The following is a 14,173-nucleotide window of genomic DNA, read 5'->3' as shown; positions in this document are numbered from 1 at the left end:
CTTATGTTGAATTATGTCCATGTATAAAGACCTGCAGTTGTCTTTTGAATGTATAGAGCTGATAACTGATGGCAAGCTAGGCAGTCACCTGTGTATTTGACACACCTGTGTAAACAATAAAAGCCTAAATCTTTATTTAGGCTTTTATTTTTTACACAGGTGTGGATTAACTGGAAAAAGACATAATTTTATGATGTAAAAGTAAGAGTGAACTATTAATCCAAAGGTTTATTATTATTGTGCTAATATAAATCAATTAATTTAACTTCCGGTTTAGTTTTGGCGGGAAGGACTCATTATGATGCTAGCTAATGTTTGACTTGTTTGACTGAGTAACTTTAGCCTAACATCTTTAGGCTCCTTTAGACTGCCAATATCAAAATAATAAGTCTGGGAGCAAATGTGCCGTTCGTGTAATTTTACCCTCTGCTTTGCTAGCCGATATTGAATATCAGTCTGTATCGATCTCCTTAGCTAGGTCAGTTAGCGTTAGCATTAGCGGTACCAAGCTAACTCTGTAGCAACAGAGAAGGAGAAAATGGCGGCGGGGAAGATGTGCATCAGGAGGAGCAAGGAGGAAACGTCTGAGGTTTGAGCTCACCACACACTAGTTATATAAGTATAGCGTTTGATTTACTCTGGTTGTGTAATTATTAGCTAACTCTAATGTATAGTAGGGTTTTTAATAGCTGCCATGGAGGACATTTGGCGCACACAATGGCGCCATCGTGTGGCTACCACCAGGTTAGAAGTCACATTAGGTCTCACCTGTGTCTCCTGTCTTGTCTCAAAGTGGACAGGATTGTTCCTAAATGACTTGAAAACCAAGCAGGAGTCCCTCGTCTTCGTCAAGAGGATGATGGCCGTGGCAGTGTCCTCCATCACCTACCTCAGAGGGATTTTTCCAGAGGATGCCTACAGATCCAGATATCTGGAAGGTGAGCAAAAAAAATTTAGAGGAGCATCAGCATGAGCCACTTTATTTATAGAGCTTGTTTCACATATTATCTACAAAAAAACAGTGCTTTAACAGTTTTTCTACTTGCTGTGTCGGGGGACCATCATAAACAAGGGACAAATAACATTTTAGACCTTGCAAACACACAAGTAGTTCCAGAAACCTTATTGGAAAAGTCACATACTTCAGGATCATGGTGGAAATCATTCCTCGTTATCAAAGAGTAATAAATACTGTATTTTATGTCATGTGTTGTTTGCCATTTTACCAGATTTGTGCATCAAAGTTCTGCGCGAAGACTGCAACACCCCTGGTGCCAGCAAAATTGTGAAATGGTGACTATGATATTCCTGCAGCACTCGTAGCTCGACACCAGAAAGTCAGACCCACCTTTAAAAATGGAAAACGTTCATCAGCACTTGGTAATTTCCTATTCGAGTTGATGTTCTCACCCTATTCGCTCCCGTTTGTTCCAGGATGATGGGCTGCTTCGATGCATTAGAGAAACAGTATGTAAGTCAGTGCACTCATGAATGCTTTGATTTTTTTTTTTTTTTTTTTAATTGTTTCAAGTGGTTTTTCAATGAATTGTTCAATATCGTCCTCTCGACAGCTCCAGATTGTATTCATTGGGGTGAGTACATCCAGTCAGTGCTGCAACATTTATAGTGAAAATTGCCAATATTAACTTTGTATAATATGTTATTGCAATCTAGGTTTACACCAATCCAGATGAACCTAATGTAAGTCCTTGACTCATTCATTTTATGACCAGAAACACACTGCTGGCTCTGTAATGTGATCACCACTTTTCTCTTTTTGTAGTGCATTATTGAGTCATACCAGTTTAAATTCAAGTACACTGAAAAGGGGCCAGAGATGGACATTCTCAGGTTTGATGGACGCTCTACACTCTTTATGTTCTGGTTTGGGCCTCCACGTGTGAATGAAGTGATGGTTATGTAACGTCCATGAAACCACAGGAACAACGATGTGGAGATGCAGGTGACACTGGAGGACACCAAGAGAGCCTCGGTGCTGCTCATCAGGAAGCTCTTCCTGCTGCTGCAGAACCTCAACACCCTCCCCAACAACGTGTACCTCACCATGAAGCTCTACTATTACGATGATGGTAAGACGCATAAACATCTCAGCTGAACTAGATGAAGATCTAGAATGGGTTTCATCTCCTCTTGCTCTCCTTTCAAAGTCACCCCTGCTGACTACCAGCCTCCGGGCTTCAAGGAGGGTCAATGTGACAGCCTTTGGTTCGAAGGCATGGCCGTGCACTTCAAGGTGGGCGAGGTGCAGACGGCCTTTCACACCTTGAGAGTGCGTGTGTCTGCGGAACAAGGCCGGCTGGAGAAGCTTCAGGAAGGGAACCACCTGAGGGAAAGCAAGCAGGACTCTCAGAGAAATCCTCCAGAGAGGAAAACAGCCAAGGTGGGTCCAGAAAGACCAGTCTGACAGTCAGCTCTGCCCTGTGACAGATGTTTGTCAGTGAGTGCTTTCAGTTAATTAGAATTGTCTGTAAAAACCTTATTACAGGGTCCTTGTACGAAAATATATGACGAAGATGATCTACCATCTGAGGATGGTAAGTCTGCGTGCTGCTACTGTTACACAACTGTAAAATCCATCCCATGAGTTTACACTGTTGATTTCCCTTCAAACAGAGTCTGCACAGTTCAAGAAACCCACAAAACCTTTGGCAAAGGTACAGTTGTACTAGAAGCATGATTATATATATATATATATATATATATTATATATGCAGGCTACAGAAAAACCGTTCAGATGATAATCTTCTTTGTCTGTTTTAGAGAAAGGCAGCCGCCAAAAATCTGGCGAAGAAGAAAAGAAGAATTTAGCCACGACCAAACAAAAGCTCCGTCACTGCGTGCTGTTTAATGTTACATCTGATTTGATGAACCAAATGTGTTCGGCAGGTTCTTTACATTACAGTTCTAGTTAAGACAATGTTGTACAAATAGCCTGTACAGTCTAGATTATTAAATCAATACAAAGTGCATCATTTTTTATTGTGTGTGTATAAAAATATATGGATGTGTGTTCAAGAAATAAAGCTTGACATGTAAACATTTTGATGTTTCTAGGTAACGTTATTCTGTCACATGTCACAACATGCAACTTGAATCTCTGCTTTAGTGGCTGACATCAATCAAGGTTTAGTAAATACTGAGGACAATCTTTAATTTGATCAATCAGCTGTTTGCCTGTGTGTTACATCTCCCTCACATTCAGAGAATACTGAAAAATACCATGGCTGCTTTCCCTTCATCTTCCCCCGAGCGATGGAGGTGTTCTGATCCAGACCATCTGTTTGAGTCTCTGGGTCGCTGTAACGGCTCCATCGTCTTCCTCTAAACGTGTGCGTCTCAGAATAAACTGTCCACATCTCCCATCTCCACAAACACGGTCTTCAGCTGGGTGTAGTGTTCAATTGTCACCTGGCCGTTCTCCCGTCCTATCCCTGGTGGACATACAGATTATAAGTTAACTCCCACTGACGTCACGAGAGAGTACTGGATCTATTTCTTTATATAAGGAACTGCTCTCCTCAGTGATCAGACTATGCAAGAAAGAGCGACCTAGTTTTTCTTCTTGGCTTATTGACTGCGATTAGATTTAAATAACTGGCTCCAGTTCTGTGAGCGCACAACCAGAGTGTACCTGACATCTTGAAGCCTCCAAAGGGCACCTCCACAGGAGTGATGTTGTAGTTGTTGATGAAACAGGAACCGGCCTTGAGATGTTCCACCACGCGATGCGCTCGCCTCACATCTCTACAGACGCAAAAACAAAAAGGTGAAAGAAGGTTCCTTCACTTAGTTGTTTTTTCAGTTATTTATTCAGTTTTTTGTTTGGTGCTAATTTAAATATGTATTTCTCAGAATGATTTCAGTCAGTCGTGGTTCAGAAGCCCGTGAGGTTGCCCACCTGGTGAAGACTCCTGCAGCCAGACCCATGGTGGTGTCGTTGGCTCTCTGCAGCACCTCCTCTTCGGTCTCGAAAGACAGCACGGACATGACAGGGCCGAAGATCTCCTCCTTCACACAGGTCATCTCATCCGTGCAGTCACCTGTAAGAGGGGAAAACAGGAAGGACAAGAATGTGGAAACTGATGTGAAGGTCACCTTTCTGATCCGTACATAGAGATGTGGTGTAGCAGGAAGTGGAAGAGGAACAAAATAGTCTGCAACTCTAAAACAAAGAGTAAAATAAAAGCTGTATACCTTCTGGATGCACTGTATTCATGGACAGATGTATGGAAGTCTTACCCAGTACACATGGAGTCATGTAGTATCCACCTCTGAGTTTGGGATCTGATGGGACAAAAGGTTCACCTCCGCACAGCACTGCAGCTCCCTGGAAACAGTTCAGCTTACATGAAGGTCTAAATCTAAGTTGATGCACACAAGACTGTTCACATGCTGTTCTTACAAAGCAAAATAAGGACAAGCCGTACCTCTTTCTTCGCCTGTTCAACGAAGGACAGGACTTTTTCCAGGTGAGGTCGGCTCACCAGTGCTCCCATTCGGGTGCTCTCCAGTAGCGGGTCTCCTATCTTGATCGCCTTGGTCCTCTTTACCACCTCTTCCACAAACTCAGGCAGAATATCCCTCTGAACAAAGACCCTTGTACCATTGCTACAGACCTGGAATACATTTAATCAGATTAAACAACAGGCTTCCATGTGTAGAAGTTGGCATACAGCATCCAAAGCAGAGCACATCACATACCTGGCCTTGAGACAGGAAGTTGGCCATGAGAGCTCCCTTCACAGCGTTCTCCAGGTCGCCGTCCTGGAAGATGAGCAGAGGAGATTTCCCTCCAAGCTCCAGAGTCACAGGCTTCACTCCTCTGGATGCCATCGCCATAATCTGGGGTTTAAAGAAGGAAAAGCCATCGATTATTCACAGAGAAGAAAGACACTCGACAGTTCCCACTCATGACAGGTCTGTACCAAGGTTTTCCACGATCAACAGGTGTTTCTTATTTAATATCTCACTAATAAAACCAAGAAAAGTCCACAAGGTGTGTAGAATATTTCACTTCTACCATTAAAGTAACACAGACCTTCTTGCCTGTGGGCACACTCCCAGTGAAGGACACCTTGGCGACGTCAGGGTGGTGGCAGAGTAAGCTGCCAGTCTCCTGGCCGCCCTGCACCACGTTAACCAGCCCCTCTGGAGCTCCAACCTCGGCAAAGATCTCTGCCAACATGACTGCTGTCACCGGCGTCACCGGTGACGGCTTGAACACCATGGAGTTGCCTGTTTTAGAGGACAGACACAAGAAAAAAACAAAAAATACAAATGAGTAAGAAAGACGATAGAAAATAGTTTGACTCATCTGATCAACTAGAGAGAAGTCAGGTTATAAACTGATGAGGAAAGTTAGGGCTCGATTCATGTGAGGAGATGAGGCAGACTCATGACCACAGTAAAGTAATTATGTTGCTGTAGCGCCATCTGTTGGTGAAAAGATGTCTTTTTTTTGTCCAGGATCGCTCAGGACAAATGTGTATACATGTGAGTTACATTTGGCTGCAGCTGCACAAAATATCTTGGGAGTCATAGCAGCTTATTTCAAAAAGAATTTCACAGACAATTGCAGAAAATGAATTTCACTCATCCAATATCACTGGTAATAAGATTGTATACAGTTTCTAATGCTTTATAAATTGCTGTGTTGTGGTGTTATCCTAACCCCAGACAGGTTCTTCCTAGACCCACAGTCTTCTAATCTTCTAAAAAAATGTCACTGAATTCTTTTAAGATCATTTTTGAGGTATCCCGCTAAATAACAAATAAACAAACATAGTCAACCAAAGACACAACACAAACTCTTTTAGATCCCATACCACAGGCCAGAGCTGGGGCTGATTTCCATGCAGCTATCTGAAAAGGATAATTCCAAGCGCCGATGCCGACACAGACTCCCAGAGGCTCCCTGCGCGTATAGGCGAAGGATCCCCCAGGCAACTGGACATGCTGGCCTTTAGAGAGGACAGGCGAAGGTGTAAACATGGTGAAACAAAGGTTTAGACACTGAAAATCTGAATAATATTCGTTAAAGTATTTCTGTATAAGGCCTTTTCTTCAACACGTAGCTACTGAGTGAGAAGTTGCATCGTACCAACCTGCCAGAGTGCCGGCCAGCCCTGCATAGTACTCTATACACAGTCTGGCAGAGTCCACATCCAGGCGGGCCTCCGTGATGGACTTCCCATTATTGACCACCTCCATTTGAGCTATCTCCTCTCTCCTGCTCTGTGCATGAAAGCCAGGATGTCATCATGTCATTTTCTTTTGTTAGTGCGACTCTTTGTACAAAGCAGGACGGTCTGTTCACGACGTACAATCATAGTCACAAAAACACAGATGTACATAATGAGATGAGTTATAGATTTTTCTTTTTGTGCATTAGTCATTCAGATGAGTTGTTTGTCAGCTGGAGTTTTGATATGTAGGTCGTGTGAAGCACGTTGTGACAGGAAATGTGCACAGTATACAGTGATTCCCACACTAGAGATCTTCATCATGCAGGATATGAAAGAGTCTTGGTCAAATTACCAGCACACTGAATGCTTTAAGGAAACCAGGCCAAGGATACTCAAGATACTCTGTGCAGTCATTCTTATGTGGTCTTTGTGCCAATTTACGTATTCTCAGGAGTAGCGTACAAATGAATGAAAAACACAAACACCTCAATGATATGGGCAGCGTCTATCATGATCCTCGCCCTCTCCATCCCAGACATTCTGCTCCAATGGCCAAAGGCCAGCTTGGCAGCCTTCACAGCCTGGTCGACCTCCGCAGCGCCACACGGCTCCAAATGGCACAAGACTCGTCCTGCAAAGGCAAACACACGATAATGAAACCAGTTGAGCACACAGGTTAAATAGAAAACCAAAAGGTTACACCACCACATCTCACGTCACTAGTTTGTTTAGGTGCTGTAGTTCTGATTCAATGGGCATCGTACAGCAGTAAAAATGGAAATTAAATCTAGGCCTGTAGGCTGTCACACACTCAATTTGGCATCGTTGTGCCTGAAGAGTGGGCTGCACACAGGCTGTTTGCTAGATCAAATGGAGCTGAAAGGCCTGAATTTAAACCAAGCAACAAAAATCAGTGAGTGAAAAGTCAACCACACACAGAGGACAAGGAAGATTTAATAGTTAGGACGTGTCATGGCTGCTCCACTGGAGCTGATCAGGGCAATAAAACTGATTGTACAGGTCAGGGGCGACTAAAATGCAGAAAATGTATTATGTAGAAAGACAACTGGAGAGTATTCAGAGAGTCAGGAGGCTCAGGCAGACACACACACAGCAGAGACCAAAGTCCAGTCAGGAAACAGGGGCTTATAACACATACTACAACCGTGTTTTATAACACATATCAAATGTTTTTGAGACTTACCTGTTGCAGGTTCGTACACATGTTCCTTGTTGCATTTCTCTTGGCTGTTCCGTCTCTTTCCTGCCCAGAAGTTCAGCGGGGCCGTGACTTCCACTGAGCCCGAGGACACGCATCGTACCGCCGCCGGGAGGGGAGCAGCAGCAGCGGGCCGCCGCAGCGACGCAGCGAGCCTCTGGAGCATGCTGGAGCTAACTGTGTTTAGCCGATAACTGTGAGACAAACACACCGTTACTCCATTAAAACTAATCCGACATTAGAAAACGTTAAAGGAGTTTCTCTCGACTCTCTGAACTACTTAGCTAAAGCATATGTGCAAAACTGTCAGACGCTAGCTGCTTATACCTCGCTTTGTTATTTTTCACCACCGTATTTAAGTCTTGACAAACTTACTTACATGCTCCTTCACACTTAGTGTGGGTTTAAAGGTGAATGCATACAGATAAAAACAGTTTATAAGTCTTTATATGCACAGTTTGTTGTTCAGTTACATTATTTTCTGAGGCTCCACAGGGGGGGCGGGGCGAGTAATGCCGACCGTTACACGTCATGACGCAGGCGTCACAGCGTGTAAGACGATTGGTTGTTTTCACTGTCAAGCGCAAAAAGGACAAATTAAGATAATATTATTAAATCGATAATTTGATTTGATATGATATGTACGTGTATAAGAATAAATGTATAATGAAAAATACGTGTCAATAAATACATTTAATGAAATCTGCGGGTTATTAAACCTTGTGGGAGGAGCTCCACCACAAAGATCCTCCAGCACGGCAGCCTTGACGGCACATTGCAAGTATGGCCGGGGACAGCGAGACACATCTAAGGGACCGCGGCGAGAATATCAACGTTATTCGACAGCCCTTTCTCATCGGTGTCTCCGGGGGCACCGCCAGCGGCAAGGTTGGCAACCCAGCTAGCTAATTTGGCGGGTTTCTTGAGCTGACATGGGGATATTTAGAGCCAAATCACGGCAGAGTCAGGTGGCAGCCGGTTGCGGGTTGACCGCGTGGCTTCAGCGGCGCAGCGCTGAGGTTTGATTGACAGTCTCATCATCTGTTAAACCAGCCTTCGCTAGCACCGGCGTAGCTTAGCACGCTTGTTGTCCTGGACTAAATGATAGCTCGCTAACATATGTCCCCTTTTCGCACAGGCTGCTAACAGGACCTACTAACTTTAGGCTACGTGGACACCAACGGTGTTAGCTTACTTAGCCGCCTAGCCAAATTCCATCACATGCTAGCAGTGCCGGGTGAGCTAGACAATAGCGGGTGCTAGCTTGCCCCCAGGCTATCTGAAGTGTTTGTAAACATTGACCGCATTTAGTTCACGCCATAGTTTCTTTATGATTTAAAATATGCTGCGTTATATTTAGTTAATCTAGTGTCCGGTGTGTGGCTTTAACCTTGTGTTTTACGGTTTGAATGACCTGGAGTTACCGTTAAACGCCGTTAACCTAGATGCTGGTTGAGTGACTGATAACAGACACCGGCGCCAGCGGGAAATTAGCAGCTCGAACTGGCTTTCTAAAGACACGACGTCCCTATGTTCAATTAATACTGTTTAAAAATGTAAAAAATACACCCCACTAACCAGGCGGCTCAGTGTAATGTACCACCAACGTTAGCCGAGATTAACATCTTGTATTTTAACAGCCCGCTAATGCTAGTTGCATTTATAGCCCACTTGATCTGCCCTTTACCGTAACTTGCGTGGGCAGTGCTAAACCAGCAGCAGCATCATGCTAGGTGTCTTCTTGTGCCAGTGAAATGACACACACGCGTGGATATTTTCCAAGACGTCACTGAAAGTCTTTGTTATGAAGCGGGGGAAGTCTGCGAGTGGAGCCACAAACCACACCTCGTGTAAACCGGACACACCAGCTGTGCTGACGAGTCACAGCAGAGGGGCTTTTACATTTAAGCTTTGAGTATCGTGACTTTTTTTTTTTTTTTTTTTTCTTCCTTCCGTGGGTTTATGTGTGTTTCCAGTTTCACCAGCAGTGTAGGTGGCTCACTGAGTTAAGAGACGCGTGTGTCCTCCATCTAGCCTCCTCTCAGTTCGCCCCTCCTCCCAACTTTGTCCCAGATATGAGCACACAGTGTTTTGCCTCCTGAAAGCCCCTCACATGGGCCTGGACGAGGGGCAGTCCGCACCGTGTTGATGCCGGACTAGTTTTGCTAAATTCATGGGCTTGATGATGATAATAATAATAATAATTTTAAAAAAGCGTCCAGATCAGTGTAGCAGATTGTTTTGCAGTTTCATTGGCCCCACTGTTGCTGCTTGGTAGACACAGAAAAACACTACTGGGTTATAGAAGTAATCAAAACAAAAATGTTAAGATTAGTAGGTAAATTTCAGCATCCGTCAATCTTTTTTTGATATCAGATTGGTTTCCAAATGAATTGATAAATGTTGGTCTGACTAGGGCTCCGAATAACTGTTTTAATACGGCTACTGAACAAAAACTAATTTTACAGCAATATTAAATTACGTTATGAATATCTCTAACAACTGATTATCATAATATCCATCGGCTATCAAAGACTAATCCGGATAGATGTGGATTGCCCCGTTAAATGTCAGTGTGGATTGGGTCTTTGATGTGTTCAAAGACGGGTCCTTTTGTCTGAAATTGTTGCATTTCAGTGTATTGACACAACCACCCAGCTCCTGAGTGGGGGCGTTCAAATTCATTGTAGCACCGTTTCATGGACACAAAGGCAGCAGAGCCGCGGGCAGCTGGAGAATGCCCAGTCAGCACTGGGTATGAGATTCATTTATTTGGGTGAGGTCACTGGGGACAAACATGGACAGCTCACCTATGGTTTTGTTGTCTGACTCATACAGGGTGGGAAATTAACCACCCACCCTCTTACTTGGCACATGTGGCTGTGGGTTTAACATAACAGTTATTTAATTCTGTTCTGTGTGGACTGAAATTAACTAGTCATCATTGCAGTGCTACAGTTGTGAGTGACGAGGGATGCTGCGGATGTTTTTAAACACGCCCCGACCTACTCTCCATTTGTCTGCTCCTGCAGTCGTCAGTATGTGAGAAGATCATGGAGCTGCTGGGCCAGAACAAGATTGACCACCACCAGCGGCAGGTGGCGATCCTCAGCCAGGACAGCTTCTACAAGGTGCTAACTCCAGAGCAGAAGGCAAAGGCACTTAAGGGCCAGTTCAACTTTGATCATCCAGGTATGGAAACACTGAAGAGTTGCTGTTACAGCTCGTGGCCTGTATGGGGCACAGCACCTCAGTTAGCCTGCAGAAGGCCCATGTATGCATATTCCTCCACATACCTGACGTTATCTAAATAGATAGCTGAGACTGTTACTACACAGATTAGTGCAGAGATTAAAGATTAGGATTTAGACGAGGATAGCGATAACTCACAAGATGACATGAAATGTGTTAAAGGCCTGTGTTCAGCAGCATGCTTTGCTGCCACGTTGACGTTTTTTTTGCAGGGCGTTTTTGGCAGAAGCACGGACTCCATTTTTGGAGTCTGACTTTGCCTCCTCTTGCTCCTGCCTCCTTTCTCAGCTGATTTTAAATCCCCACCGTCAGCAGGCCTCTCTCAGATGGCAGCTGCTCTAAGGCTCAGAGTCTGCAGCCAACACCTGTTACACGACAGGGATTCCTGGGTTACCAAACGTGCAGTGCGGGGTCCCACGTGTCCGTGGGCGCATGTCATGCTGGTGTTACTGAGGTTAAATGATACGACGTCCCATGAACATTTGTCTCTTCTTATTGTCAGATGCCTTTGACAACGAACTGATATTGGAAACGCTCAGAGAGATCCTGCAGGGGAAGACTGTCCAGATCCCGGTGTATGACTTTGTTACCCATTCCAGGTGAGCACGTCCATCTGTTGAAGTCACGATTGCCATTTGGGCAGCACCCACGATTGTGTGTTCCTGTAGAACAGACACTTGATTTAAAATTACAAGTGACGTTAAACTGGCTGTAAACCTAATATTTGATTTACAGCTTGATTGTGCCATATGTTTAAACTAGCACATAACCATGTCTGAGTGTAGTTGCTGACAGAGAGGGGAAAACTCTTGCGTGTGTGTTGTTCCAGGAAAGAGGAGTTTGTTACGGTGTATCCTGCTGATGTGGTCCTGTTTGAGGGCATCCTCATGTTCTACTCACAGGAAATCAGAGACCTGTTCCAGATGAAGCTGTTTGTCGACACAGATCCAGACACACGGCTCTCACGCCGAGGTGTGTAGTCAGAGTTGGGTTGACTACCACAACGGGTGTAACAAGTGTCTTAACTTAAATACACTAATTTAACAATTCATCAAAGTACTGTTGAGAAAAGGCACAAGTAGATTTGTTTAAGCATGAACATTTTTACTCCAGTGTAAGTTCTGTCAAGTCACGACCGAATATAAGCGCTGAATACTATTGTGAGTCGTTAAATTGCCAGTACTTATTTTGTCCATCTCTTTTTGTGTGTGTGCTTTCTCTGGTTCAGTTCTAAGAGACATCAGTGAGCGTGGTAGAGAGCTGGAGCAAGTGCTGGCTCAGTACATCACTTTTGTGAAACCGGCCTTTGAGGAGTTCTGCTTACCGGTAAGTGATGTTTCTGACTTACAAGCATCGGTACTTGTGCCGCAGAGCCCAGCTGATGCACTGGGACTCCCAACATCATCAGCCAGCTTTAGCTTCAAACAGATGTGTTGGTTTGACTGTATATGATGTCAAACGATAAATAAAAGGCCAAAAAGATATATAAGGTAATTAAGAAAGCGTGGACATGACGTTGTTCGTGTTGGCCTCGGTTCATATTCCAGTCACAATTTAAGGGATCCATATCAAGATGATTATCACATCTGAGCATGAGAAAAATGTTGAAACCTGAGCACTGACATCTTTGTTTCTACTAGACGAAGAAGTATGCAGATGTGATTATTCCCCGAGGAGCAGATAACCTTGGTAAGCATGATTATTATACACTTCACAAACACTGCATTTGTGTTGATGTTCAGGCTGGGAGTAGTTTTCCCCTGAGGCCTTGTGAAGTGTTCTGTTAAAGGCCAACTCCACCAGTTTCAAGGCTACATTAGCAGCTACTAGCATGACAGTCTCTGACCCAAATATCAGTGTGTGAGTTGCATTGTTGGTAATTTACGTGTGTGTGTGTGTGTGTGTGTGTGTAATAAAAAGTTCTGCTGCATACATTTTGATACCTTTTTAACTCATGACCACCTCTCTTCCATGTCTCCCACAGTGGCCATCAACTTGATAGTACAGCACATCCAAGACATTCTGAACGGCGGACTGAACAAACGTCACAACGGCTGCATAAACGGCCACGGTACTCCACGTCAGCGGCGGACCTCAGAGTCCAGCAGCAGGCCTCATTGACCTCATCACACCTCTCTTCACAGGGCGGAGAGGGGTGTGGGGGTCGCGCTGTAAATAATGCCTGCTGGCCTCACTGTATTTAAGAAAGAAAAGAAATGCAAAAAGAATTGAAATGCCTTTTATTATTATTATTATTATTATCATGACTACTCTTGTTATTGGTTACTTTTCATTGTAATAGTTGAACTTGGGATTTAGAGTTTTTGTCAGGAGGGTAAAAGCGAAGCTCTTGTTGTCTTTGTGATGAGACCATGGGTTAAAATTGACCCCATGCATTTTTTTCCTCCCAGATTGCATTTTGTTTATATGTATCCCCTGCTGCTCCATGGAAATTCACACCGCTAATGAATAAAAGAGGGGAGTCTCCTTTTACTTTTTGGTAATGTCTGATAAAACTTGAACCCCTAATGGCCGGGGGGAGTCCGACAAATGTTTGGGTGAGTTCCAAACGAGAAGGATGTGGAGTGGAAGAAACCAGGATTGCACTCTGTATTTGTACTGACAATCTTGGGAGTGTTTCAGTTTTTTTCAGTGTATTGTGTGGTGTAATGTGTTACACTAGAGGTCTGTTTACTACACAAGGTGCCCACCACATTGATGCTCTGTAATGTCTGCAGCAGCAGGAACACACTACATGATCTTTCAGTCCTGATTGTCACGATATGAATAATGTGGCCACCAGATCAATGAAGCCAAAGGCTGGAAGGTTCGACTGACTACTGTATTAACAGTCAAGTGTTGTGGGTATGATGTTTTTGACATGCGTGTACCCTCTAATTAATAGTGTGTGAGTCATTCATACAAATACTCCTGTTTATTGATTGAACAACTCATGAGAAAGTTACTCAAGTAGGGATATACAATTTACTTCCCCAATTTAGGTGGTTTTGCTTGCATTCACAGACTGACAGAATTAGCCCTGTTAGATTAAGATATGACGTGTACTCTCAGGTTGATATTACCATTTTGGTTTGAAATGCCAGAAAAGGGTGTGAGTATGGGTGTTCAATGCCACAGCAATATGAATTCCCCAGGTGTGTGGCTGCTAACTACCACGACCCACCACAATGCCTCTGCAAAGTTGCCTCAGGTTACCATGTACAGTAAGTATCCACACTAGAATACAATTCCACAAGTTAAGGTTACAATAAAAAAACAAAAACAAACTTGAATCACTTTTGTATTCCATGTGCTGTATTTATTGTGTATAGTGCAATTGAATGACTGATTTGTACTGTATGGCTGATCATTTGGATTGGAATGATTTATAACTGAATGACGTCAGTTGATTAATGGTCAATAAACTGATGCAGTCCAGTGTCCCTGTCTGAGCAGTGTGATTATTTGAACAAAGTGTGTTTATAGATAGATGCTA

General features: G+C 43.8%; 4 protein-coding genes across 4 annotated transcripts in view; 3 read left to right on the top strand and 1 right to left on the bottom strand.

The window, feature by feature from the left end:
• Window positions 1–14,173, top strand: part of scp2a (sterol carrier protein 2a) — a 65,923-nt gene that overhangs the window by 35,868 nt on the left and 15,882 nt on the right. The gene's annotated exons all lie outside the window — the stretch shown is intronic.
• Window positions 539–2,907, top strand: zte38 (zebrafish testis-expressed 38). Its single transcript, XM_070844748.1, has 12 exons — window positions 539–589; window positions 794–938; window positions 1,230–1,293; window positions 1,435–1,471; window positions 1,572–1,592; window positions 1,675–1,701; window positions 1,784–1,851; window positions 1,942–2,090; window positions 2,169–2,401; window positions 2,507–2,555; window positions 2,635–2,675; window positions 2,782–2,907. The coding sequence occupies exons 1-12, from the start codon at window positions 539–541 to the stop codon at window positions 2,827–2,829; spliced, it is 933 nt and encodes a 310-aa protein (XP_070700849.1). The 3' UTR covers window positions 2,830–2,907.
• Window positions 2,870–7,619, bottom strand: aldh9a1b (aldehyde dehydrogenase 9 family, member A1b). Its single transcript, XM_070844747.1, has 11 exons — window positions 7,411–7,619; window positions 6,692–6,837; window positions 6,126–6,255; window positions 5,847–5,981; window positions 5,060–5,256; window positions 4,723–4,863; window positions 4,449–4,637; window positions 4,261–4,348; window positions 3,920–4,061; window positions 3,653–3,765; window positions 2,870–3,452 (listed from the first exon to the last, which is right to left on the bottom strand). Exons 1-11 carry the CDS (start codon window positions 7,589–7,591, stop codon window positions 3,358–3,360), a joined length of 1,557 nt encoding a protein of 518 aa, XP_070700848.1. The 5' UTR covers window positions 7,592–7,619; the 3' UTR covers window positions 2,870–3,357.
• Window positions 8,200–14,118, top strand: uck2b (uridine-cytidine kinase 2b). Its single transcript, XM_070845659.1, has 7 exons — window positions 8,200–8,313; window positions 10,458–10,617; window positions 11,180–11,276; window positions 11,507–11,649; window positions 11,906–12,003; window positions 12,318–12,366; window positions 12,662–14,118. The coding sequence occupies exons 1-7, from the start codon at window positions 8,209–8,211 to the stop codon at window positions 12,796–12,798; spliced, it is 789 nt and encodes a 262-aa protein (XP_070701760.1). The 5' UTR covers window positions 8,200–8,208; the 3' UTR covers window positions 12,799–14,118.

Source organism: Pempheris klunzingeri, chromosome 15, assembly GCF_042242105.1.
Source record: "Pempheris klunzingeri isolate RE-2024b chromosome 15, fPemKlu1.hap1, whole genome shotgun sequence".
NCBI classification, from domain to species: domain Eukaryota; kingdom Metazoa; phylum Chordata; class Actinopteri; order Acropomatiformes; family Pempheridae; genus Pempheris; species Pempheris klunzingeri.
This window is presented reverse-complemented; position numbering and strand designations above follow the sequence as displayed.